Below are 26,349 nucleotides of genomic sequence, written 5' to 3'. Positions count from 1 at the left end.
AAGAGTGGCAACATGGGAGCCTCAAAACAACTCTCAATGACCTGAAAACAATGATTGTTCAACATCATCATGGTTTAGGGGAAGGATACAGAAATCTATCTCAGAGATTTAAGCTCTCAGTTTCAACTGTGAGGAACATTGTGAGGAATTGGAAGAACACAGGCACAGTTCTAGTTGAGGCCCGAAGTTGCAGACCAAGAAAAATCTCAGATAAGCAGAGGTGAAGAATGGTGATAACAGTCACAGTCAACCCACAGACCAGCTAATAAACGAAAATAGAGTTATTTGGGCAAAACAAGGGGCGTTATGCATTGCGGAAAAAGAACACAGCATTCCAAGAAAAACACTTGCTACCTACAGTAAAATTTGGTGGTGGTTCCATCATGATGTGGGGCTGTGTGGCCAGTGCAGGGACTGGGAATCTTGTTAAAGTTGAGGGTCGCATGGATTCCACTCAATATCAGCAGATTCTGGAGAACAATGTCCAGGAATCAGTGACAAAGTTGAAGTTGTGTCGGGGCTGGATCTTGCAACAAGACAACAACCCTAAACACTGCTCAAAATCTAATAAGGCATTCATGCAGAGGAAAAAATACAATGTTCTGGAATGACCATCTCAGTCCCCAGACCTGAATATTATTGAAAATGTGTTGTGTGATTTAAAGCGGACTGTCCATGCTCGGAAACCATCAAACCTGACTGAACTGGAGATGTTTTGTAAAGAAGAATGGTCCAAAATACCTTCCGCCAGAATCCAGACTCTAGTTGGAAGCTATAGGAAGCGTTTAGAGGCTGTTATTTCTGCAGAAGGGGGATGCACTCTTTTTTCTTTTCTAAACTTATGCACATGCCTAATTTTGTTTAAATAATTCTTGCACACTTTCTGTAAATCATATAAACTTTATTTCACTTCTCAAATATCACTGTGCTTGTCTCCTATGATATATTTAACTGACATTTCGTATCCAAACAACCACTGATTTATAAAGAAAAATCATTAAAATTTACAGGGGTGCCCAAACTTTTGCATACCACTATATATCCATGGTTCTATTGGTATTTTATATTGCTTTATTGGAAATATGTATAACAACATTTAACAATGTATAATGATGAGTGAAAATAACTGATAATCATAAGTAGAAACTGTATAATAAGTGATTGACCTAGTATCTCTTCAGAACCGGGGTGTCCTATTGACGACAGGGGAGGACAGGGATCGCAGCGACGCACTACAGATATTGAGGTATCCTGCATAATAAACCATGATGGTTGATTATGTAAAAAATTATTAGCAGTAACAGTTCAACAATAGTTAAGAAAGAACTGGTGAGAGTGTGTCCATGGGTGTGTCATATTTGCTTCATCCTGATGTGATGAGAACGTTTGTGATTTTCTGGAACCATAAATAAATAAAGGCTACAGCCACGTGACAGAGTACACTTCAGCTTACTCTGTATCAGGTTCAGGTTGTGCCCCGTCAAAATACAGGACATGCGTTGGGATCGGACAGAAAAATGCAGCCATGCATTATTGTCTATTCGACTATGAAGGGATCTTAGTTTAAATCTAGTACAGTACCCACCTCACATACAACAGTACAGTGACATATCAAAGCGTTGTCATGTCATCAAAGCATTGCCATGACATCAAAGTGAGTCAGACACAAACAGATTCCTGAAACCATCTCAAACTTTCTTTTAGACTTCCGTTCTTCTTTTTGTGCAACCAGTCTAGTCGCACCCTGATGACCATTTAAGAGAATACAGGTTTTAGACACTTCCACTTTGGCATCACTTTCTGAAATTGGAGACTGTTCATTTTTATATAAAGTCTATCGGTTAAAACGGCCCCCTGTGCCATTCACTTACTGCCAATCGCTCCGTATTTTCAAGATGAGTGACAGGAAATTAACAGCAATAGGAGGAAAAGAAAAAACAAGACAGTAGTAAGTGATATTTTATCATGTTGAAAATATATATCTTTCTTTGAATTATCTGGTGTGATATTTTCTGGTGTGACACCCATACGTACCCACCACTAGCTCCTCGACTTTCCTTGAAACTCCCCTGCTGTTAAATAAATGTGGGACCAATCAAAACAATGCAGTTTGTACAGTGTTGTAAAAGATAGGATGAATATATAAGTATATATATTTGTGCCACATTATAGACATAGTCTGACTGTATTTGTGATAAACAACATCATTAAAATATACATAATTATAATATATATATATATATATACATATTTTTTAAAGCAATTCTTAAGTACTAAACGCTCTTCTAACAGATGGCTTTTAGTCACATCCAGTTATGGGAAAGGCCCCGGTCTGTTTGTATGAAGATTATAACGTGCTCTGCTGACGCCGGTCCAGGGAAAGACCAAAAAAACAAAAACTGACCGGTGCATTGTGGGTATTTTAGTTCATCTCAGTTCCCAATCATTGCAAAGCCGGTCGAGCGTTCAAACGCGATACGACTACAAGCCCCATGATGCCTCGGGCTCATACTGTACTGCTCACGCACACTTGATTGTCAACAGTGCAGCAATGTCTGCCATTAACAAGGAAGGGAGAATCTCAAAGATGGAGAACGAGGAGAAAACTGTTAGTACACCGTCAAGGTAAACGGTTAGAAACTATTGGGTTTATTACGGAACGTGTGGGAGAATGTGCCGACATTTTGTGCTACGCAAAAAAAAAAATTCACTTGGACCAAGCATCTTTTTTTTAGGAAAGTCGACTTGTCACACACTCTTTACCATGTGTATATATATGCATGTATATATATATATGTATGTATATAAATAAGCCAGTACCTATAGTGTAAATATTCGTTTATTATATATTATCATATAAACGTAGTTTCATAATTTTCATATTTAACAACGAGGTACCCTCAAAAAAATGAACTTCACAGTCATACATTTAAAAATAGAAAGAAAACAGTAACACGTAGCCAGCTAGCTTAAAACGCTATACGCTAACGTCCGATAATAATTATAATGAAGGTAACGGTAAAACTTGACGTTAAACATTAGCAGTAAAACTGTAAGGCGTTATTTAACATAGCAGAAAAGTGAAGCACAGCGTGGTGTCAGTGGTCGCAGCACAGCGTGGAGTTAATTCGTGGTAGCCTTTAACTGACTTTAAGTGCTGTCTTTTCAAGGTCAAAGCAAAGTTACAACTGTAAATGTGTATTTGTGTGACGCACAGTGCTGCTGAACTCACACACACATACATCATATTTTCTGGGATTTTCAGCAGCTATCCACAAAGTACAGCGAAGATAATACAAGCTGCCACCTCGTTGAGCCACAAGGGGGTGCTACTGCATCACTGACTCCCCCACCCACACCTTCGGTGACTAGTAAGAGTTATTAAAATTCAGTCGGAATCTGGATCTTGTTGCCAGATAGTTTTTTTTTACATAGTATAACGTTGCTTATGTATTTTTAAGAGCTGTAACTAAAGATTATTTTCATAATTAATCTGTCGATTGTTGTTTTCTTGATTAAACCGAGTAATCGCTTGGTCCATAAAATGTTGAAAAATATTGATCAGTCTTTGTCAAACCCGGAAATTACAATGTTCTCAAATGTCTTGTTTTTTCCACAAAAAAAAGTATTCAGTTTTAATGATTTCTTAGTTATATGGTGCAAAGACAATATTCACATTTAAGAAGCTGAAAAACTATATAATATACCAGTATACCCTGTCGGTAAGGTTAAAAAGGCTTAGGTGTATCTATAAAGAAAATTAAATTGAAATGCAAAAGGCAATACAATAAAATGAATTGTAACAGTAGAAATACGTAAATATTAAAATACAGTATAGGGCTGCCACTAAAGATTATTTTCAATATTTTTATTGTTGTTATTAGATCCATAAAATGTCATAAAAAGGTGGAAAACATTGCTGAGCGAGTCCCGAAAGCTCTCATGTTTTGGCAGAAAAAAATACCTTTATTAATTAATTATTAAAATTGTTGGCAATTATTCATCCATTATTATTCAATTATATGTTGTGGTCTTTACAAAGGTTGCATGAACAGAACTGATGAGCAAGCTGTCATTGCAAAGGTGTGTGTTTTAATATAAACCATAATGTGCAGTTATAAATAGTTACTCATTTTACTGTTGTTCAACCCACTGTTGAAGAGTCAGCATTTGGAATGTGGGTCACGTTGAAACACTTAGTGTCTTTATAGCTGTAATGAAACCAGAATTCTTAGCAATTCTTCTCCCTTGATTTAAAATGACTTATACAAGTGTGTTTGTTCTACATGGTTAGTCATGTGTACAGATACTGTAATTAAACCATTCGTTCTAGTGAAGGGTTATTTCATTCAGCTGTGTGTGTGTGTGTCTGTGTGTGTGTGTGTTTAACTCTGTGCTCCATGTAGCTATGTAGAGCTGGATCTTTGGCATAGCAACCCGTTCGGGCGGCTCGTTTCCACGCCACTTTCTTGTCTCGCAGCTGTTCTCCTGACGCAAATGCAAAAGGAACAGTCAAGAGTGTTTCAAAGTTATAGTGAGGAGTTGACAAAAGCACTGAACTCCCTTGTAAGGCTGGACAATATTGTCCAGCCATATATTATATAGATATATTGTCAAATGAATATATCATGATAAGGTATCTGTGATGACTTTTCCTGGTTTTAAAGGCTGTTTTTGCATTGATAATCATCATATTTATTATATTGTGAAAACAGTTGTGATTGTTTTCCTATATAGCCCAGCCCTAGTGTCTCTCCCATGTGACTTTGACAAAATGGCAGCAGAGATGAGGGAGGTGTTGTCAAGTTGTGTTGGTTTTTTTGCTGTAGTGGGTTAAGAATTAGTCAAAATGTGATCTTTGAGAACAATGATATGTTTGTCTGAACAAGTTGCAGCCTGGGAGGAGTGTGTGAGAGAGAGAGTGTGTGTCTGTTCCTGAGCTGTTCTGCACACACTGTCAGCTGAGAGAGGAGCAGTTGAGGCAGTGTTGGGTTTCATCATGCTGTTTATTCCCTGTGAGTGAAGTTAGGGGAGGGATGGCTCTGTGTGTGTGTGTGTGTGGTGTGCGTGCGGGCGTGTTTGCTGTTGTGCTGACGTCTCCAGTCTCCGGGTGTTTGGCACACATGGAGACATGGTGAGTCCCTGCAGGGGAAAAAAAAACACCTCCTCTTGCCTTCACCCTTCATTTCCCCCATCTCTTTTTTTTCTTCACTACACAGCCTGAACCATGTCTATTGTTGATTTGGTCAATATCCATCTTTCGTTTGTTTATTTATTCTTTATGTCTCTGTCATTCTCCTCTGGTTCCCTCCTTCACCTCCAGCCACATGTTGCGACACTGACTGTCAAAGACAGATGACCCAAGCTTGTTGTTTGTGTACCAGGAGTGGGAAAGTCTAGCTCTACCCCTGTGGTGCTATTTATATGACCTAATGAACATAATCTACATGGGGAGGTTATCCTTTTACATTTGTTGGCTGCTGGAGAGTGAGGGGAGGAGTGAAGAACAGAGTGAGTGGAAGAGGAGGGAAAAAGTGTGCTGTAAAGTTTCAGTGTGAGTGCGCGCTCTCGACAGGCAGACTGCAGTACCATCCCTCTCTGTCGCTCTCTGTCTCTCTCTCTCTCTCTCTCGACTTTGAATGGATAGAAACTGAAAGTTTAACAGATGTGTAAAGTTTCGTTTCTCTTCCAAGCTGGCACCATTTCTATCTCCCCCACCACCTCCATGTCCCCCTCTCTGGGTATTCTGTACCAGAGTGCAGTAACTTGTTGTGCTTGAGTGTGAACATAATATAAACTGAGGCAACAATATAAAAAACAAAGTGGGAATATTGTCTCCAGGCATGAATTCCCTACCAGCTTTCTCAGGAGCTAGAATATCTGGCTGTTGGACTCTAAGATCTGATGGCAGGTAAGTGTATTTTATTTACTTACATTATATATATTTATTTTTATATGTTTCTTCTGTCATTCTAGTATCCACAGGTGTACAGAATGTATTGTATAGTTCAGAGGCGGCACAGTTGTTTGTATGTCTGTTAAAAGTAGATGAACAGGATTGACAGCTCCTCCAGTCTTTTGCTGTCTGCAATGAAGCCGTAGGGCCTTTGTTGACATGGTCTGGGAAAACGTTCATCTGACTTGGTTTGAGGGACTGCCGTAGTGCTTTTGTGCCGACACTGCGGCGATCAGCCGACTCAGGTGTCTTTTCATTACTCAGAATTCTGTGGAATTAAATAGAACTACAGTGCAAAATAGAATCAAAAACTTTCTTATTGAGCAAAAGAAAAAAATATATATGACGATATGATTGCTATATTATTGAGATATTTTTGAAAATATGTGAAGTTATAATGTCTCTGAAAGAACGAAACACTATTATTGATCAATACCTCAATTAATCAGCAACTATTTTGATAATAATTGGTTGGGGGTTAGGGTTTTTTATTCATGAATTTTTTTTAAATATATATTTTCTGGTTTCTTTGCTCCATAAAACAAAGAACTCATTCAAAGTGAATAATTGTGGTTTATTGACAAAAAAAGACATTTGAGAGCATCATCATTTCACTCACTCACTTATCATGAGGGTCACAGGGGGGCACTGGTGCTTATCCTAGCTGACATAGGGCGAAGGGCAGGTTCACCCAGGGCTGACGGATTAATCAGTTATGAAAATAATCTTTAGTTGCAGCTCTACATTATAGTAGCATTGCAGATAGGCACACACTATTTATGGACACACAAAAGGGAAATAGTAGCATAATTCACTTTTTGGTTGCTTTGTAAACCATTCACTCCCTACACCAAAGTCCATATAGAGGAAATGGAATTTTGCATTACATTATTTGTATATTATATCAGAAGTTGCTGATCCACTGCTGCTTCCATCAGTAAGTTCATGTGTTGTTTTGCCACTTGAGCATTTTGAAATATTCAGTTCAAATTTACCTCAGTGACACAAACTTAAGGCAGTAGAACCAGCAGCACCTGATTTTTTTCTCAGTGGAGAATTTACAAACTTCGCTGGTTTGGTTTTAACTGCTAATCCAACAGAAGTCAGCTATGTGAGGCCTCACGTGAGGCTCTCTCTCAGTCTCAGTTCACCTCTTTGCTCGTTACAAGCCCAGGTGACCTCAGTGTGATAAGATAAATCTTTGCTCTCCCTTGTTTGCTTCACCTTCAACCTCTTGCTGCTCCACCTGGTGAGGTTTTTCGGGCCTATAAAAGGACGTGGGGAGCCATGGGTTGACTGGAAAAGCGAGCAGTAGAAGGACGTTCCCTTATGCTTCCCCTGTTTAAGTTATGGCATCTGGCTTTTTACATTCGTCACTGGATGAAGTGTGGATATCTCGGAGACTGCAGTGAGTGTTGCTAGCAATGGTTAAAATAATCCTTCAATAGACAGCATTTGTTTTTGTGGGGGTGCAACTGAAACTTAATATTTGTGACAATGGGTAAAAGTATAAAAAAGTATTTTAGGCTTTTTTTCATTATTGATTAATCTTTCGATTTTGTCCATAAAAGGTCATAAAATTATGTTCAAAAGTCACAAACCAAAAATGTCTGTTAATTGTCAACTATTGGCAAGTAGGTTTGAGTGTTTTTTTCTACATTCATTTTTCAGCTTCTTAAATGTAAAGATTTTCTGGATTTCATAGACCAAATGATCCATCGAGAAAATAATCAACAGATCAATTGCTCATGGAAAAAAACATTTCATTGCAAACTCTGTAATCACAATAGTTTTGGGTTCATTTAGGCTTCTGTGTCTAAACGTGAAATTGAAAAGCAAATAATGTGTCATCAATGCCACATTTTAACTTACTATTTAAACTCTGTATTTGCCCTTTGGCCACTGTAAATACATCCAAGTATGTCAGTTACAGTAGTATGTGGAATCTACCACGCCTAATACCAATATGACCTCTTACATTTAAAAAACCCTTTGCTTTAGACAGGTTTTTAGAAAGTCCTTGAATTATTTTGATGATATCCATGTTTTTCTTGGACAATAACATTTTGCAAGGATATTACGCTGCAGATGCTTCATTCCGTAAGGCCATTGTAGGTTTTTAAATAGATTTAATTAGTTAGATGAGATGGTTGCACTGTAAATACACTCTAAAATAAAACATATACTGTTTATGAGCTGTATTACATACTTAAAATACAGTTATTACATTATTATTATGGATATTTAAGTGTTGTGCTATAGCACAAATAATTAGGCTTAACATTTTAAAGATCGACTTTACTTTTTTAATTAATCAGTATATTGAAATTCAATATATTGAAATTCTTTCTTGAACACTGGCACCACACAGACCTGAGACAAATAACATGAAGACACTGTACTATGCAGTGCAAACATGTTTAAATAAAGTAGTGTTGTTTTTTGTTTTTAAATGACAGGTGGGAATGAACAAGTGCGAGCATGACAGGACTCATACCAAAGTGTGTGTTGATCGCGCCCCAGGCTGTGATTTGCATATAGAGAGACAGGCAGAAGACGATCATTTCATAAACTTGTTTTCTCTCACACTTCATTGTTCTCAAAACAGTTGCCTCACTGAGCGGCTTTTAATTCACTTAAATAAGCTTTCACTGGAAATGTTTTTGATCTATTTACTTGTGCAATTCAAATCCAAACATCAGTTCCTCCTTAAAACTCTCTCAGGTGGTGTTTATGCAAACCACATTTGTAGTTTATCTCTGGGCCACATTCTTTTGCATGTTTGAGCGCACATCTGTCCTCGGGACACTTAGTATAGCTGCATTTTTGAATGATTGTCTTCAGATGATTATTTAATAAATTGGACTATAATTATATATCATTTATTTAAGTTTATGCATTTTCATCTCTTTTCAACTTGATAAATGGTGAAGTCATTAAAACCTCAGATTTAGTTGACCAAGTGTCATGTATTAACATTGAGCTGAGACATTATAGTTAGTTAGGCCCTTTGCCCCTGTAGGAGCATAGGCCACCGATGATATTCCTCCATTCGACTCGTCTCTGGGCCTTCTTTCTTAGGTCTTGCCAGTTGTTGCTTATACTCCTCATCTCCTCTTCCATGTCCCTTCTTCCTCTCTTTCGTCTGCCCTGTGGATTCCATGTTAGGGCCTGGTGTTTAATGCTGGATGGTGGCTTCCTAAGTGTGTGCCCTATCCAGGACCATTTCCTCTTGAGGGTCTGGCTTCTAACAGGGTTTTGTCCTGCTCTGTCCCACAGATCAAGGTTGCTGATCTTGTCTAACCACTTGATTTTTAAAGATTCTCCTCAGACAAGTGTTTATGAAGCTTTCTATCCTGTGGTGTGTTACTTTTGTTGTTCTCCATGTCTCACATCTGTAGAGCAGGACTGATTTGACGTTAGAGTTGAATATCCAAGGTTTTGGTGGCTATGCATATCATCACTCTGGAGGCCCAGACGTTCTTTAGCATGATGAAGGCTGCTCTTGCGTTCCCTATCCCTAGACACTATGCCTTTATGTAAAATATGTAAGTACACTGCAGTGCAGACACCAAAGACACAAACTGGTGAAACAGACCATCAGCAATTTGTTTGGATTATTTATTTATTTATTTATTTATTAAATTGTTATTATTTTTTATTTTATAAGATGGAATAAAAAAGAATAGACTTAAGATATCAGCCATCAAAAAAGAAACAAAATCGATGTCGACAAGAAGACCTAGGTTCGAGCCCTGGTTAGAACAAGGGCCTTTCTGCATGGAGTTTACATGTTCTCCCTGTGTATGCATGTGTTTTCTCCGGGTTCTCCGGCTTCCTCCAACAGTCCAAAAAACATATGGGGATTAGACATTCTAAATTAACCGTAGGTGTATGTTAGAGTGAATGGTTGTTTGTCTCTGTACGTGTCCCTGCAATGGACTGGCGATGTGTCCAGGGTGTGACCCCGCCTATCACTTTATGTCAGATGAGATTAGCAGAGCACCCCCCCCCCCAACCCTCCTGTGGAGGTTAAAGTGGTAGAAAATGGATGGTTGGATGGATTTTGTGATTGTCTTAATCGCATTTAGGGACTGTCACCTTATTTGAAATCCAGTAATATTTCAAATGTGGGGTGTAATTCACGTTTGAGCTGAGATTACCTTTTTAAAATACCTTGCTGTGTAGTCTCATTGACATTTGAAGTAGTACCATTTAGGATCCAGTGGAGGGCGCTTGTTAGGTTCCATACTGTATGATGGTGGTGCCAAGAGGCAGAGGTGACAGCACCTTATTGGGCAAGATAGAATGGTTTATTGTTTTTCTCTGTTTCTTGATTTTATTATTTAATTATTTTTTTAAATAAACTTGTTTTGTCTGTATAGCACTGGGGCTTTTAAATGTGCTATGGAATTAAGTCTTATTAACTAACTTACACACTGTCTATGTGTAATTTGCATACATGCTGGGAGAATTGGTGGTGAAGAAGTGTGAACAAAGTTGGTGCTGCTGCTGTCCACTTATGATCAGATCTCTCAGAATCAATATTAATACCAAGTATGAACAGGGCCTGGGTTGAAATGACATCATGGACATTGTTATTGTGTTGTGCAAATGTAATTTGAATAATCTATGCAAATTAGCCCCGTATCTATTTTGAAAGAGTTTATTGTCATTTGTTTTTATGAGTCTTTTTTTTATCTGATTCCACAAGGACACACATTACGACAGCAGAGTGCATGCAAAACACAAGACTGTGTTGCAACAAAATGGTCACGTGACTTTTTAGGTTAATATATAGTATAGTGTACTTTATCCTACTGTGCCAGTTATATTCCTCCACACTGTAGGGCTCACCTGTTTGAAGTATAAAAAGGAATCATTGACATTGGATAAGGTAAACAGCACTAGCTTCACACAATCACGTGTGTGTGCTTGTATTTACTTTACCTCTCCTTTCTTGGCAAAAACACTGACCTTAATAGTCATCCTCTGTAAAATGTGGTTTGGTTAATATTAGGGTTAGGGTAAGGCATTATATAATATATATATATATGTATATTATGTAGATACAATGTAGAATGCAGCATAACCTGTCTTTTATGTGACAAGTGAAGTTTTCACACCTAAGTGTCAAATAAAAGATTTTTTGCTGCTTTTCCATTATACAGTTCCTGCATTAACAGAATTCCGGCCACTGATTGGTCAGAGAGTATCGACACAGTAAGAGTCATGAACGCGACGTCTGACACAAGAATCAAAGCGAACAGAACCGAAATGTAGATCAGTTAAAAAGACTTAAAAAAAAAAAATCACTGACTAACCAGTGCTCTTAGTAGCACTAGCAGCAAAAATATAGGCACACTGCAGTGAAATTGCCTGATTTTAAAACCACAGAAAGAAAGCCACGAAACAGTCATCACATTGCAACACCTTTCCTTACCTCAAAAAAACAGAGAACAAATAGCTAGCTTTTTATGTTTTTTTCAGTGATGCTCTACTTTTGTTGTGTGTTTGTCGATTCACAGTGGAGGCTGTGAAGGATCACTGGACCGACTTCTCCCCTCAGTGAGCACGGGACTGACACCAAGGAAAAGGACCACTAGCCAGTGCAAGTCTGAGCCTCCTCTCTTACGCACCTCCAAACGAACCATCTATACTGCCGGACGCCCACCCTGGTACAACGAACATGGAGCGCAGTCCAAAGAGGCCTTTGTCATTGGTAAGACTCTGTAATCCTTTGTCATGGCACAAGCTGTGTCTCAGTCTGGGGCCTGCGTCATTTGGAGGACGCGGTCTAGGCAGTGAAGGCTATAAAACACACAACATCACTAACATTATGTAACATTAATATTTAATTTTCAACAAGTTTTCCTTGTTTTTGTACCATTCTCAATTCAACTTCGAAATGAAGCCCAACATTTTAAAGTAGTGGTCTCAAACTTGTGACCCATGTCACTTAATATCAAATTTTTATGAAAACATCCTTTTAAACATAGCTGGCCTTAGTGAGAGGAGAGGGGGCGAAAGAAAGGCAAGCAGTCTGTCCACTCACACGCCCTAATCTGCATCTGATTAAAATAACAAATTCTTCAGAAAATTATTCTGCTTCTACAGGTTAAAGTATCAAGTATTTATTAAGACCTTGTTTGGCTCTCTTAAACCTGGAGTAATGTAACTGGTAAAACCTGTGTTTCATGTCTATGTCGTCAGCTGTGGAAAAATAATGTTTTTTAGTGTTTTAATTCCACATGTGAATATTTGATTCTATTTTATTTCTGAGTTGTTTTTTTATATATTAATTTCTTATCATAAATTAATTTAGTTTTTATTGTGAACTATATATTGTTTCACATTTTGTTCCCTTATTTTGAAATTCTGTGAAATATCTTATATTTATTTTTATATCATATAATATTTTTTTATTGTGATATCATGATGGAATAAAGACTTGAAACTAGCATTTGAGACCATGAACTCCTCAGAAAAAGGTTTACTGACCTTATAAATCATGCCCATTTTCCGATAGACTTCCATATAAACAGAAGCACATTGTTTTTGAGGATATTTCAGAGATAACTGCTGAAGCAAATTGATAATCCCATTCAGGACCATTAGTGACATTTTAGTGCAATGAAATGTGCCTTAGCTTTGCTGCTGTTTTGGAAATACAGGTCTGTTTTGTACAAGTCGTACTAAAAAAAATACCTTCACCTGTTAATGGGGGTGATTATCTTGTTTCTGCCTGCTTCTCCACATGCAAATAACTACAATACAATAAGCCAGGTTGTTCCCACCCAGAAGAACTATTTCAAAATGTACTCTATAGTATATGCACATGTTACTGAGTGACTTTACTCTGTCACAGGTCTGTGTGGTGGCAGCGCTTCAGGAAAGACCACCGTAGCCAGGAAAATCATTGAGGCTCTCGATGTTCCCTGGGTTGTACTGCTGTCAATGGACTCTTTCTACAAGGTGTGTGGTTTTTATGCAGTGTGTATCTCCACCCACACTGGATTTGTAATCCTGTCACAGACTGACAAGCAGCCGCAGTTCAGAGTAGGATGAATGTACCAGTGAGTGCTGGTTCTAAACTTTTTACAATCACCGGACACTGACATCTAAAATACTATTGTTCCTATGAAACCAACAAAAATACATCAACTTTCACATAAATAAAAGGCAAAAGTGAAGATGTCAATAATTTGAATTTTCACACCCTTACATACAGGAACAGAAGTCAACACATTAGTGTCGATGAGCTGGTGCTACGTCATTTTAAATCGCAAAAGGAAAAGAAAGGACATGCTGTAGCCAACAGTGAAGACAGTGTGAAGATTTGAGGTTGTGTTTGTATGTACACAGTCTTAGCCTTATTTGAATATTGTAGTCAACAGGAAACAGCCTTTCTTCTCCACAGTCACACAGTTGGATCTCTGTAACTGATATTAAACTAAACTTGCTCTATATAAAAAAAGTGCCCTGAAATAACCTCTGTTATGGTTCAGTGCCATATAAATAAAATAAAACAAGACTTGCCCCGTGCTCACAGTCCTCTGAGAGTCTTTTTCATTAGTTTGTCTTATTAAACCAACAATGTGTCAAATACTCTGATTGTGATTTTCTTTGCCAGGAATTGCAATTGCGGTATAATTTGCGATCAGAGGGGTGGTAATCTGTTTTAAAAACATATTTAAAACGATTACTGTGTGATATTTGTGCAGATCTCTGAGAAACTAAGACATTCTCTTCAGTCTATAGGATTAGATGTGTATATATCAAGACAATAATTTATCTAAATTTATGTTTTGACACACATTTAGGCTTTAACAAATATTGTTAAAGCCTTTGTTTGTGATTCATTGTTCAGAGTCCTACTCTGTATTCACTTAAAATAACAGCAAGATCATAATTTTAATGCTACTGTGACTTATAATAAGGAGAATGGTGCCTCTTCGTCCTGAGTCTGCACATAAAACACATGTTTTTGCACCACATAACAACACTCAAATTGATTAATAGCTTTTCAAAATTGGAATTATTATTATTATATTAATAAGTAATTATTTGCTTGCTGTGTTTTAGTTCAGTAGGTATTAGGGCTACAAATTCCGAATGTACTCACCAACTATTTTAATAATCGATCAGTTGGAGTGCTTTTTTTATTCTTCTGAAATGTGAATATTTTCCAATTTCTTTGCTTTATACAACACAAGAAATCATTGAAACTGATTATTTGTGATTTGTTGACAAAACAAAGACATTTGAGACAGGTTTGGGAAACATCATCTTTATTTGATCACCATTGTCTGACATTTATGGCCCAAACAACTCAATCTATTAATGGAGAAAGTAATCAAACCTTAGACGCAGCCCTTTAACAGAACAACATTAGTGCTATGATTTGGAGCATAAACTTGTACCACACAGAGGGCACTACTGCTCAACAAATCTTGCATGCACACAAGCTGTTCCTGTTGAGTTCTGGTGTGGAATCACTTGGACGAACTGAAGAAGATTTTCAGAGCAACATTTGCAGCCATAAACGTTTATTACATTACTGTTTACTTTAGAAACAGTTTTAATGCTTGGCCACCCTAAGGCATACTCTCTCTCTTTCTCTCTCTCTCACACACACTCTCACACACACACCACCTGGTTCAGACGTCACAGTTGTCGCATAATGTTCTCCTAAATTTAGGACCTGCTAAACTTCCACTGCTCTTGAACACTGCTCTATGGTGGTGTGTAATTTTTCTAATAACAGCATGTAAATGTTGTTGTATTAGAACAACATGAATGTACTGCTGTTCTATCGGCCATGTTTATTTCTATGTTTTTTGCTCTGGAAATCATCACTGCTGTGTCATTCAATACTGTGTGCTGACCTGCTCGTCCTCAGGTCCTGTCTTCAGAGCAGCAGACACTGGCAGCCAGTAATGACTACAACTTTGATCACCCTGATGCCTTTGACTTTGATTTGCTGACGCACACCCTGCGCAAACTCAAACAGGGCAAAAGTGTGAAAATCCCTGTGTATGACTTTACAACGCATGGGAGGCAGAAGGAGTGGGTGAGGATGTGCACGCACACACACACACACGCCAGTCTCTCTTGTTAACCAGGATTAATTGTCTGCTACTGTAGATGGTCACTGACCACAATTTGCTTTTTATTTTTTAGTCTTCTGCCAGTGGCATCTATCCGTTTTGTTATTGTTCAGGTTTGCATAGCCCCATTTACGAGATACAACACTAGATATCTGCAGTTTATGATATGTTTAAGCGTGCGATTGTTGTGAAATTTTAAATGAAGGATATTTACAGTATGTGTGTTAGAAACAATGATATTGACTATAAATCAAATTCTACAATAACACAAATAATTAGGCTTAAAATTAAAGAAATGTTAGTTAGTCCTTAAAACCAGAAAAAGTAATCACAGAGACTTTATTACAATATAATGATATCCTAAATCTACGACCATATTTTGTCTCGTGTCATGATACAGATAAAATATTTATAAATTACCCAGCCCTAGTTTGTACTGCTTGTATGTACTATATTTAAATGTGCATGTTTTTTTCCACCATAGAAAACTGTATATGGAGCCAGTGTCATCATCTTTGAGGGAATCATGGCCTTTGCAGATAAAGAGCTCTTGAAGGTAGGATGATGTTATTGTCTTTGTGGTGTGTTTAGCTATTTTATTGTTTGTGTAAGTTCTTCAGTTTTATTCCCTTACAGCAGCTAGTAGTATTGTCAAAAATAAACTTTACTTAGTCTTATGTATCAGTCTTGTATATCTACACACTCCTACACAATCTACACACATTGATTTAAATGTAAAATGTATTCATACATAGTTTATTTCATACACTGCACTCTACCAGCTCCAAAGCATTCAAAGAAGCAGCTGGGGCAGGCATATGAAAGCTCACTTAGCCATTGTCATGTCAACAGGCGACAACATAAAACAGAGCTTCACAAAAAAAGTCCTCCAATAAAACTCACCTGAGGTATTTGCTATCTTAAGAATATGTTAAGATGGTGACGGTATCGCTCACCCCCGAGTTCCAGCAGCATAATTTTATTTTATGGACTTATCGATCACCTAAGAAGATAGAAAACAAAGAAGGTATAACTGTATATTTAGCGTTTTTCGTCTCTGTTTCCAATGCCCTCCTGGCAGCTTCTGGACATGAAGATTTTTGTGGACACCGACTCAGACATTCGGCTCGTGCGCAGGTTAAGGAGGGACATCACCGAGAGGGGACGAGACATCGAGGGCGTCATCAAACAGTACAACAAGTTTGTCAAGCCTGCGTTTGAGCAGTACATTGAGCCAACCATGCGCTTTGCTGACATTGTGGTGCCACGTGGTGTGTATACACATTCACACACACTTTTTATATTCACACAGGTTCATTTTTACAAAACTTTTTTACTGCTTTTTGATAATGCTGGTCTGTTTTTTGTTGTTGGTTTCTTTTCTTTTTTGATTTGGTGTCAGGTGGCGGCAACATGGTTGCCATTGATTTGATCGTGCAGCATGTGCACAGTCAGCTGGAAGAGGTAAGAGAGGCCCAGTCACATATACACATACATGCACTCACTACAGTTTAATATAAATAGAGCATTATAGATATTCATTCTTATTTTCTGACTCTGAATATTTTACCATTATAACGCAGTATATATATCACAAAACCCAGTAAGACCAATGATCTATACTTCCATGCTTTCATTTTGTCAGTAATTGCAAGCTCCCTCTTGCCCTCTAGTGGGAAGAAGATGCACTACACAGATTTTTGTATGAGGATGACAAACATTTTCAGCCTCCTTTCAATTAATTGTAAATTACCCTCTAGTTTCTACTTTGTTATTTTATATACGTTTATATGCTTCTCTGTTATAACTTTTTTTTTTTTTTTTTTTTTTTTTAAACAACTGAAGAAAGGAGAGTTAAAGCTGTTTTCTTGTACATATTAATTTTTTTTTAGTTTAGTTTTATTTCATTAAGTTTACCGTTTCATTCATCCTTTAATTTGCAAAAACATTTTCTTGATAAACCTGATAAACATCTTCTGTCATTGTTACTACATTATTTAACATTATTTCTAATAATAAATGCATGACTCTCATGGCCCTTTTCCACTATGGTCCCAGCCTCGCCTCGCCCCGGCGTGGTTTGGGTTGCGTTTCCACTACAAAAAAGTACCTATTCAACGTGGGTGGAGTCATCACTGCACGACTGCACGAAACTGTGGTGACTTCATTTTGTACACACCCACAAATAAGTGACTCGTGACTGGTAAAGCAGTTGTTTTCAGTGTGACTGAATCACTGGAATCAGTTAATTAAAACTATTTGTTCATGACTGGAGCACAGACACAGTCACTGGACTAAAAACAGCGGCAGAGTTTGTGATCAGCAGTGCTGTCGCTAAATACACCACACTCCCCTGTTAAATATTATATACTTCCCTGGTAATTGTTTGAGATTAACCCATATTTTTAGTATTTTTAAGTATTTTTATCTACAGTTGGGCATTGTTCAACTTGATTATTATGTCGGATGTCTTGATAATGCTTTTTCCTGTAACGTCACTCTGACCAATCAGTGGCCAGCAGTCTGGCGACGTCACGCACAGTTACCTTCTCAGCGCGTTTGAAACCTGAGCAAATTTGCTAGTGGAAACGCAACTTAAACATGCCATGCTGAGGCGAGGCAAGGTGAGGCGGTGGAAACACGCCATTAGTGTTGATTCATGGCATGTACTTTTGGATTTGATGCTGCAACTAATTGTCACTAAAAGCAAAGTTGTTATTGGCCAGTGGGGTGTGGTGTAAACAATCACCCCACAAATCATTGTACCAAACATGCTGTTGATAGCCTATTGTCTCACTTTCTACCCCAATCCCACTGCTCCCCCCCACCCCACTGCAAATTCCTCCATGGCTCACAGCGCGAGCTCAGCGTCAGGTAGAGTAGCTTTTATAATCCTGTCTGTCCTTCTCTTCCTCCACCTTCTGCCCACTTCCCCTCCACCACTCCAGCATCTTACTTAGCAGGGGTGGGAGGCTCGCAAAAAAACCAAACTTTCCACTGATCTGCTGGCTGCCATGGCACACCACCAGGTGGCGCTCTCATGCCATGTCTTAAATCAAACAGAGTTCCTCAAGGAGCCATGATGAGTATTGTGGAATACATTTATAGACAATATTTTATTAAATTTTTGTGGGGCAGCCAGCAGTTAATGTAAAGACGGTGGTTTTCCCTCTATATACCTTAGCAGAGAAATGACAATTCACACTCTTCCTGGCTTCTGTGTCTAAAAATACACCAACGAGTCAAGTCGCTGACCCCTCCTTTCAGCAACGACAAAAATAAGACAGTCAGAGTGAGAGAAAGGAAGCTCTCGCTACAGCTATTGTTGACTATCACATACCTCAGCAACAGAGAAAGTTACCCAACTACAAAGAGTTGGGTATTGGAGTCTCATTTTTCCATTGAATGTCAGCCACAATATGTGAGACTGAGAAAGAGAGAGAGAGGGAGGAAGTGAGCTTGATGTCTGTCTTTAGACACAGGATATGCTGGGGCCTGTGAGCTGAACCTCTTTCTTTCTCTTCATGGTGAAAGAGTGACAGCCACATGGTCGTGCATGCACCTCCCCACGCGTACACAAATTTGGATGCACATGCAATAGATATCAAACTCTGGTCCACAGACCAAACCCATTTTTTTTCAGTTAATTTAATTTAAAAAATGGCAGTGGATTTTTATTGGCGAACGGATTTGGAACATTTGAAATTCTCAGCTGTCACACTCGTCACTGTTTCCCTCATCCCTTCATCCACCTGACATTGTGTCTCTTTCTCATTTTTCCTCCTGTTTTCCGTTGTCCGTCTGTCATTGTCTCTGTGTCTCGTCCTATTTTTGATCGATGTTGTGTTTTCACCGAAGAGGAAACTCCGCTGGGATATGTGAGCAGATTTGTTCATTTTTTCTTTTTCTGCTTTCTTTGCATCTGGCTAACATGTGAAAGCAGTGAGGTGTCAACACGGCTGCATCACTTTTTTTTAATAGTGTGTTTCTCTCTAGAGCCCAGTGGAGAGCAGGAAGAATAACCCCATATTAAACTAGAAAAGCACTCGCAGAGCACAGACCTCCGCCAAGGCAGCTCAGTGCCTACAAAATACACCCTGCCAGCGTGCCTGGGTCAGACAGCGAGTGTTGTAACCAGTGATAACGTTATGGTCAAACAGCGAGCGTTGTAACCAGTGATAGCGTCTGCAGATCACGGCCAAAATGTAATCACTTGTTCCTGGTCCCATTGCGGTCATTTCCTAAAATTTCATCCAAATCCGTCCGTGACTTTTCGAGTTATGTTGGTCACTAACAGACAGACAGACAAACAAACTCCAGTGAAAACATATACCTCCTTGGCGGAGGTCAAATATGTGTGGAATACTGGGGTCCATGTAAAATAAATGTCAAAATGTTTTCTTTTTTATTAGCCTTTATTTCCTTTTTTGGTAACACTTTCTATGACTACCACATTTATAGTGCATTATGAGCGCATTCATAATGAATTATAATTAATTATTATTATTATATGAATTATAATGCTAATAATCGATCATAATGCATTATGACATTATGTTGATTGTTGAGGTGTGTGTATATAGAGGGGTATAAGTTGTCATAATGTATTATAAGTCAGCCTGTAGTTTTTAACCAGTCAAGAGCACTCATAAGACCCTTGGATTTAAAAGTCATTATAAGCACGGTTTGTAGTTATTCATAACTGTTGATACAGTGCATCATGAAGCATTATGTGTGTTTATGAGTTTAGTCATAATGCATTATGATCGATTATGATGGGCATTATAATTCACTATGAATGCACTCGTAATGCACTATAGATGTGGTATTCATAGAAAGGGTTACCCATTTGGGTATAAGATTGATGCACTCTGCAGTTGCGATTTTCCATTCCAGTTTTCAACACAGCACTGTGTGCTTTTGTTCATCATACATTTTTTCATACCAATTATAGTGGTTTCACACTATCATTGTCGTCTCCAACCAGGGCTGCACAATAGTGGATTGCATTGCAATTTTGTACTTTTCTGTGATATATATATTTAGGGTTCCTATAGTCATGAAAAGCCTGAAAAACATGAAAATGTAGCGTTTATTTAGCCTACCTTGAGTGTAGTAGGTCACAGCTTCTGGGTCAGGACCATCATGCTCTGATCACGCTGTTTTTTCCTATGGCCTGTGTTTACTCTGCATAATTACATAACAATGGACAACTGAAGGCTACGTAGGTTCTCCATCACACGTTACCTTCACTTAGAGGGGCAGCAGAGGGTAAAATGACTCTCGAATAACTTTTTAAATTTGACCTAATTAGGACTGAAATGGTGTTATACCACTTTGACTGATTTTGTAGTTTATTCACTGAAGTGGGAGCTGCGAGTTCTGTTTGAATGAAACGGCAAAAGAAATTAAATTTACAATTTTACTATGTGCATACATTGCAATGATTCAACAATAGTGCAACCCTATTTCAAACTACTACTGAAACATATTTGTGCATGTATTTAAATGTGTGTGTGTGTGTGTGTGTGTGTGTGTGTGTGTGTGTGTGTGTGTGTGTGTGTGTGTGTGTGTGTGTGTGTGTGTGTGTGTGTGTGTGTGTGTGTGTGCGTGCGCGCGTGTGCGTGCGCGCGTGTGTGCTTGTGTTTACCTAACTTGCACATATTGTACACATGCATGTTACTTGAGCTTGTGCTCAGGTGTCTGACACAACGGTTCCCTCCTCTTGCTCTGCTCTTTTTTCACCCCTGCATTGAATGATTTCATTGCTGTGGTCACAGGGCAGCCCTGGCATCTGCACACCAGGCCCAACCCCTCCCCCAGACCCTCAGTGTTCTGGAGAGCACACCCCAGGTCAAGGGGATGCACACCATCATCAGGTAAAAACCTTGTGTGTTGAATAAATATATATATGTAGCTATAAGCTATACATATATATGTATATACATCTGTTCCCAGCACAATATGTGCAGCTGCCACTAGTGTAGATATTGTCTTTTTTTTTTTCCAAATCTCAACATTAAGGAATAAGGAAACGAGCCGCGATGAGTTCATCTTCTACTCCAAGAGGTTGATGCGTCTGCTGATCGAGCGAGCGCTCTCCTTTCTCCCATCACAGGTGCAAAACACTGACATACACTGTTAAAGCACAGCTCACTGTGTTCCAATTGGGAAGTTGGGGAAAAAATATGGACACAAATGTATTTTGGGCTCGTCGTTGTCAGCAATACCAGTAGACAGCACTGTGCTTTTACAGGGTTTTGATTGTCACATTGTCTCAGGTCCGCGTAGTCCAGACCCCGCAAGGAGAGGATTATGAAGGCAGAGCTTTCCATGGCAAGAGGGTGAGTGAACTTCATTTACCTACTTTCTCAAATCCATTTGAGTTTTGTCTCTACCCAAATTGTTGCAATTAACCTCTGTTTTAATATTTTATGTCTCTGCTTTGTTGTCCTTCAGATCACAGGCGTGTCCATTCTGCGAGCTGGGGAGACCATGGAGCCAGCTCTGAGGGCGGTGTGCAAAGACGTCCGAATTGGAAAGATCCTCATCCAGACCAACCAGGATACAGGAGAACCAGAGGTGCAAATAATGAAAAGAGAGCACTTCATCTCCTTAGAGAATTTCTTCATTTACCTTAAAGAATGAGTTCATTTTTTTGGTTGTGTGCTTGAATGAGGCGCTGATACAGACAGTGGTGACTGCGCTGTGTGTATGCCCACTTTACTGAGAGCCAGCAGTAGACAGACACTCAACTCTCATAGAAGACATGGCTGTTAATACTGATTTTAGCCAAAAGGTCCAACAAATGGCTGTCTTCCCACCTTCAAATCTCACATAAAAACTCGCCATTTAGATCTGCCAATTCTGTTTGACCGTTGTTTTTTTCACTTGATATTCTGTTTATAATTGCTTACTTTCATTATTGTTGTTTTCTTATTATTTTGTCTCTGGAAGGTGTCCTTGAGTGTCTTCAAAAGTCACCCATCATTTTCTTTAGATAGACTTTTCCAACCAGAGTCGGAAGTTTGTGATGCTAAACCAAAGTCCATAAAAGCAGCGATTTGACCTCACACGTACACAGGAGTTGTTGATCCACAGCTGCCCAGTTCACCAAATCAAAATGTGTCACTTTGTGTTTGAAATCCTTTATTCAGACTCAAACTTACCAGATGATCAGCTACTCCTTTTTGTCCCTTTGAGGTAAAACTGTATGTCATTTTCTTGATGCACTTTGGTGCAGAAGAGTGAGTCGTTTACAAACTTCAGTTTCCAGGCAGAAAAAGTTATCTAACAATGAGACAAAGCAGCTCACATATTCTTAAGTACTGTGTGGGAGCTTTAACTATAAATACATACTCTATTTAATTATTAATTTTCTTTCATTCATTGTGTTTAAGTTTGACATGTATCCTGTCTTGACTCCTTTTTTAACACGGCAGCTTCATTACCTGCGTCTGCCTAAAGACATCAGTGAAGATCACGTGATTCTGATGGACTGCACTGTGTCCACCGGAGCTGCTGCCATGATGGCCGTACGAGTCCTGCTGGTGTGTACAAATCGAAATCCCTCTGCATTAAATCACATCACACAACACATCTTAATGACGCATGTCATGTTTTTGTTGTTTTCAGGATCATGACGTTCAGGAGGAGAAAATCCTGCTGGTGTCCCTGCTAATGGCAGAAATGGGAGTTCATTCAGTGGCTTATGCATTTCCACAAGTCAAAATCATCACCACAGCCGTCGACAAGAAGGTCAACGATCTTTTCCACATCATACCTGGCATCGGTGAGTAATGCTGAAGAAAGTAAGTTCATTCAACTGGTGTGTTTTGGCATCTGTGACATTATATTAGGGCCTAAAAGCAAAAGCAAATTGAGATTTGGTCATAAATACTCAACATTGGCTGGAGCCGATTGTCTATTCATGATTCCATATCTTATTCTTCTGCTGCTGTAACACAAATAATTCCCCCTTAGCGGATTAATAAAGTCATATTCTGTTCTGTTTTAGATTTGCTGTAGCACTACACTCAGGAGCTGCTCACACAGACACATCTCTGTTTGTCCAAGCCTTTTTGGTTGTTAAGATTAGTCCTCGTTTGCCTTGAAACAAATTTTGCCTGTGGATTAAAATATTGTAAACATTTCAGCGCAATGCTTTCCCTCACAGCGCTCCAAAATATCCACTGCCTGTGTTGTTAAAGGGTAATTCAGCACATGTTGTAGTAAAGAGCAAGTGTCCTGGCTATAACCAGAAGGTCTTAGATGAGGGTATGATTAGGGCTCCCACGGGTCCTTTAAAGTTTCTGAAAATTGCTCAAAAAGACACGGTCATTATTGGAAGTACTTGAAATTTGCGCAAGAAGTTAAATTACTTAGTTAAATACTCAGCTGTAATCATAAAACTGAAACCTTCATTTTTGACGACACTGAATCAACTTTAAAGAAAAAAAAAAGTTTCATTATTGCCAGTTTTTAGAATTTTTAAGGATCACATTTTTTTAAACATCTCTAATGATTATTTATTTGCCCATTTAGGAAACTTTGGAGATCGGTACTTTGGAACAGACGCACCGCCTGACTGGAGCGACGAGGACATGGATGAGCCCAGTTATTGATAATAAATTCACTGTGCATGAACTTATTGTGGTTGATGCAGAACAGGTGAGAGTATGAGGCCATAACATAACACACTCTATGTTCTTTTAAAGAAACAATGGAGCCCTGAAATATGAAGTCAAACGCTTTTAATATACAGCCCACTTTTAATTGAAACTTTGAAGTATGTTATTATTTAATGTAAATAATGTTGTGGAAAAGCGGTGTTCATGAAGTTTGAATATTTTTATATGTCCAGTAAGTTATTAAGTCCAAAATGTCTTTGTTTAGTTAGAGACAATCCTTTTCAGAATGTGCATATATATATATATGTATATATATATACATATATACATATAGCCTTAAGCCGTGTACTGTGGATGACACAACTGAATGTAAATTTGCTCGAGCTGTTAAAACATACAAACAAACAAAAAAGATGCTTTTATGATTATTTTTATCACATCAGGTTTTTTTTCCCGCACAACTTTCACCAAAGTAAAATCATGAACTTGTGTTGCTCATCTTTCATCGCCATGAGCACTTGCTGAAGGACCACTCCAGCTCTCTGGTTCAGCTCTGCTTCATTTCTGTGGACGCTGACCTGACATGTTTTAAGTATACGCACTCTTGTATTTATGCAGAAAGTCCTTCCATTTACTACTTTGGATGGACCTGACCGGTGGAAGTCAAGTCATATTTCTCTGTACTGTCATGAAAAAGGGTTGTGTTATGCTGTACATCACATGCTGTTGTTTTTGTGTCTCTGATTATTTGTGATAAAATTATGAAGTCCTTTCCTGTCACCTTTGAAACACCAGTGCCTGTATGATGTTGCCCTCTATACAATATTTATCCACATTCTCATCTGATCTGATGCAACAAGACGTCAGAACAACATGCTGAGTCATTGATTTGGAAATTTGCAAAAAAAAGGAAATGTACAACATGAAAAGAGATATTTGTTAGCGTGTTGTTCCTGCAGACTCGGTGTACAACTGTATTTGCATCTGCTGCTGCATGTTTACCATATATATATATATATATATATAATAAAAGTAAAATGGAGCCTTTTGAATTCCTTCTAGTCTTTTCTTTATTTTACATCAAACCTATTTGTCATCATAATCATGTTCAGTGTAACAGTTTTAAAACTCATCAGTCAGTAAGGATCAGGGCTGAGCAATGTAAATTCACAAAGAAATGACAGTTAAGGGAATGTACATCAATAGTCTAGTGTTTTAATTGATTTGCCTCGGGTGCACTGTGAAGTCGGTATGAGTGTTTCTAATGCCATGCTAACTTGTACCATTGACTTGCGCTAGCCATAGCACCAGCGAACTCTGCAACTAGAAGAACTAAATGAATTGATCACAGCGGCTGAGTTGGAAAATAGGTCTTATGTCCAAAATTCCGAACTATCCCTTTAACACTAACACTATATAAAAAATTAAAGAGAGTAGAATGTATAGTGTACATTGTTGTACATAATAAACAATTTCCATAATATATACAGTATGGACTAGATAGTACAGTATATTGCCCTTGTGTAAAATAACAGTATATTCTACATGTGATGAGGAGCCTGGTTATGTGTGGTCTTCTGAGACCAGTGCTTGTTATACAGTCTAACAGCTGCAGGGAGGAACGACCTCCGTTAATGCTCCTTCAGACATTTAGGATGTTTCAGTCTGTTACTGAAGGAGCTGCCCAGTGCTGTGATGGTGTTCTGCAGGGGGTGGGGGAGATTGTCCATTAGAGATGATAGCTTGGTAGCCATTCTCCTCTCTCCCACCACCTCCACTGGGTCAAGAGGACATCCAAGGACAGAGCTGGCTCTTTTTATCAGTCAGTCCAGCCTGTTCTTGTCCGCAGCTGTGATGTTACTGCCCCAGCAGACCACTCCATAAAAGATGGTTGATACCACTACTGAGTCATAGAAGATCTTAAGGAGTTCACCCTGCACTCCAAAAGACCTCAGTCTCCTCAACAGGCAGAATCTGCTCTGACCCTTCCTTTAGAGCGCAGCAGCATGATCAGACCAGTCCAGTATATTATTAATGTGAACACCCAGGTATTTGTAAGATGTAACTATCTCAATGTCCATTTCCTGGATGTTCACGGCTGATGGAGGAGAGTGTCGTCTCCTGCAGAAGTCCACCACCAGTTCCTTAGTTTTCCCACATTGATTTGGAGGCGGTTCCGCAGGGACCAGTCCACAAAACGTTCTCTGTACTCTGTCGTCCTCATCTATGATGAGGCCGACGGGGGGGGGGGGGGGGGGTGTTGAAAGGAGTAGAGCTTGTGGGAGGTGAGCTGAGAACTGTAGGGAGGGTGTTAGAGGTTGGGCAGTTTACTAGAGATGCAGATAAAAGGGGTTGCTGCAGGGCTGGCTGGGTCCGGGGAGGGGTGGGAAGCTGATCAAACCTATTGAAGAACAAGTTTAGGTCATTAGCCCACCTCTGGTCCCCTACAGTCTTTGGTTCTTTTAATTGTGATGATTTTCGCTCACATTGAACAAGAAATCTAAAATTCAGTATCTCAAAAAATATGAATATGGTGAAAAAGTTCAGGATTGTAACTTTATGGTGTCACATGCTAATCAGCTAATCAACTCAAAACACCTGCAAAGGTTTCCTGAGCCTTCAAAATGGTCTCTCAGTCTGATTCACAAGGCGA

At 38.8% G+C, this 26,349-nt stretch overlaps 1 protein-coding gene across 2 annotated transcripts; it reads left to right on the top strand.

Moving 5' to 3' along the window:
• Nucleotides 1-2,544: 2,544 nt before the first annotated feature.
• Nucleotides 2,545-24,682, top strand: LOC310931919 (uridine-cytidine kinase-like 1). Of its 2 annotated transcripts, none has more exons than XM_083895164.1 (15): nt 2,545-2,625; nt 11,485-11,678; nt 12,825-12,931; nt 14,859-15,029; nt 15,551-15,622; nt 16,148-16,337; nt 16,469-16,530; nt 18,925-18,944; nt 20,847-20,945; nt 21,091-21,184; nt 21,348-21,410; nt 21,526-21,648; nt 22,509-22,616; nt 22,702-22,858; nt 23,611-24,682. In XM_083895164.1, exons 1-15 carry the CDS (start codon nt 2,552-2,554, stop codon nt 23,688-23,690), a joined length of 1,614 nt encoding a protein of 537 aa, XP_083751290.1. In that variant the 5' UTR covers nt 2,545-2,551; the 3' UTR covers nt 23,691-24,682. The 2 variants fall into 2 exon arrangements, with proteins under 2 accessions (XP_083751290.1, XP_083751291.1); XM_083895165.1 differs by lacking the exon at nt 2,545-2,625 and adding an exon at nt 5,569-5,911.
• Nucleotides 24,683-26,349: the final 1,667 nt, after the last annotated feature.

The sequence above is a fragment of the Microchirus variegatus genome (genome assembly GCF_963457635.1).
Source record: "Microchirus variegatus genome assembly, chromosome: 9".
Lineage (NCBI taxonomy): Eukaryota > Metazoa > Chordata > Actinopteri > Pleuronectiformes > Soleidae > Microchirus > Microchirus variegatus.
This window is presented reverse-complemented; position numbering and strand designations above follow the sequence as displayed.

Bases quoted from the DNA above. Each gene is read 5' to 3' on its own strand.
- LOC310931919 (XM_083895164.1), top strand. From the start codon at position 2,552: ATGTCTGCCATTAACAAGGAAGGGAGAATCTCAAAGATGGAGAACGAG. The intron at 16,338-16,468 runs GTGTGTATACAC...ATTTGGTGTCAG, and splicing joins TGACATTGTGGTGCCACGTG to GTGGCGGCAACATGGTTGCC. The intron at 21,185-21,347 runs GTGCAAAACACT...ACATTGTCTCAG, and splicing joins TCTCCTTTCTCCCATCACAG to GTCCGCGTAGTCCAGACCCC.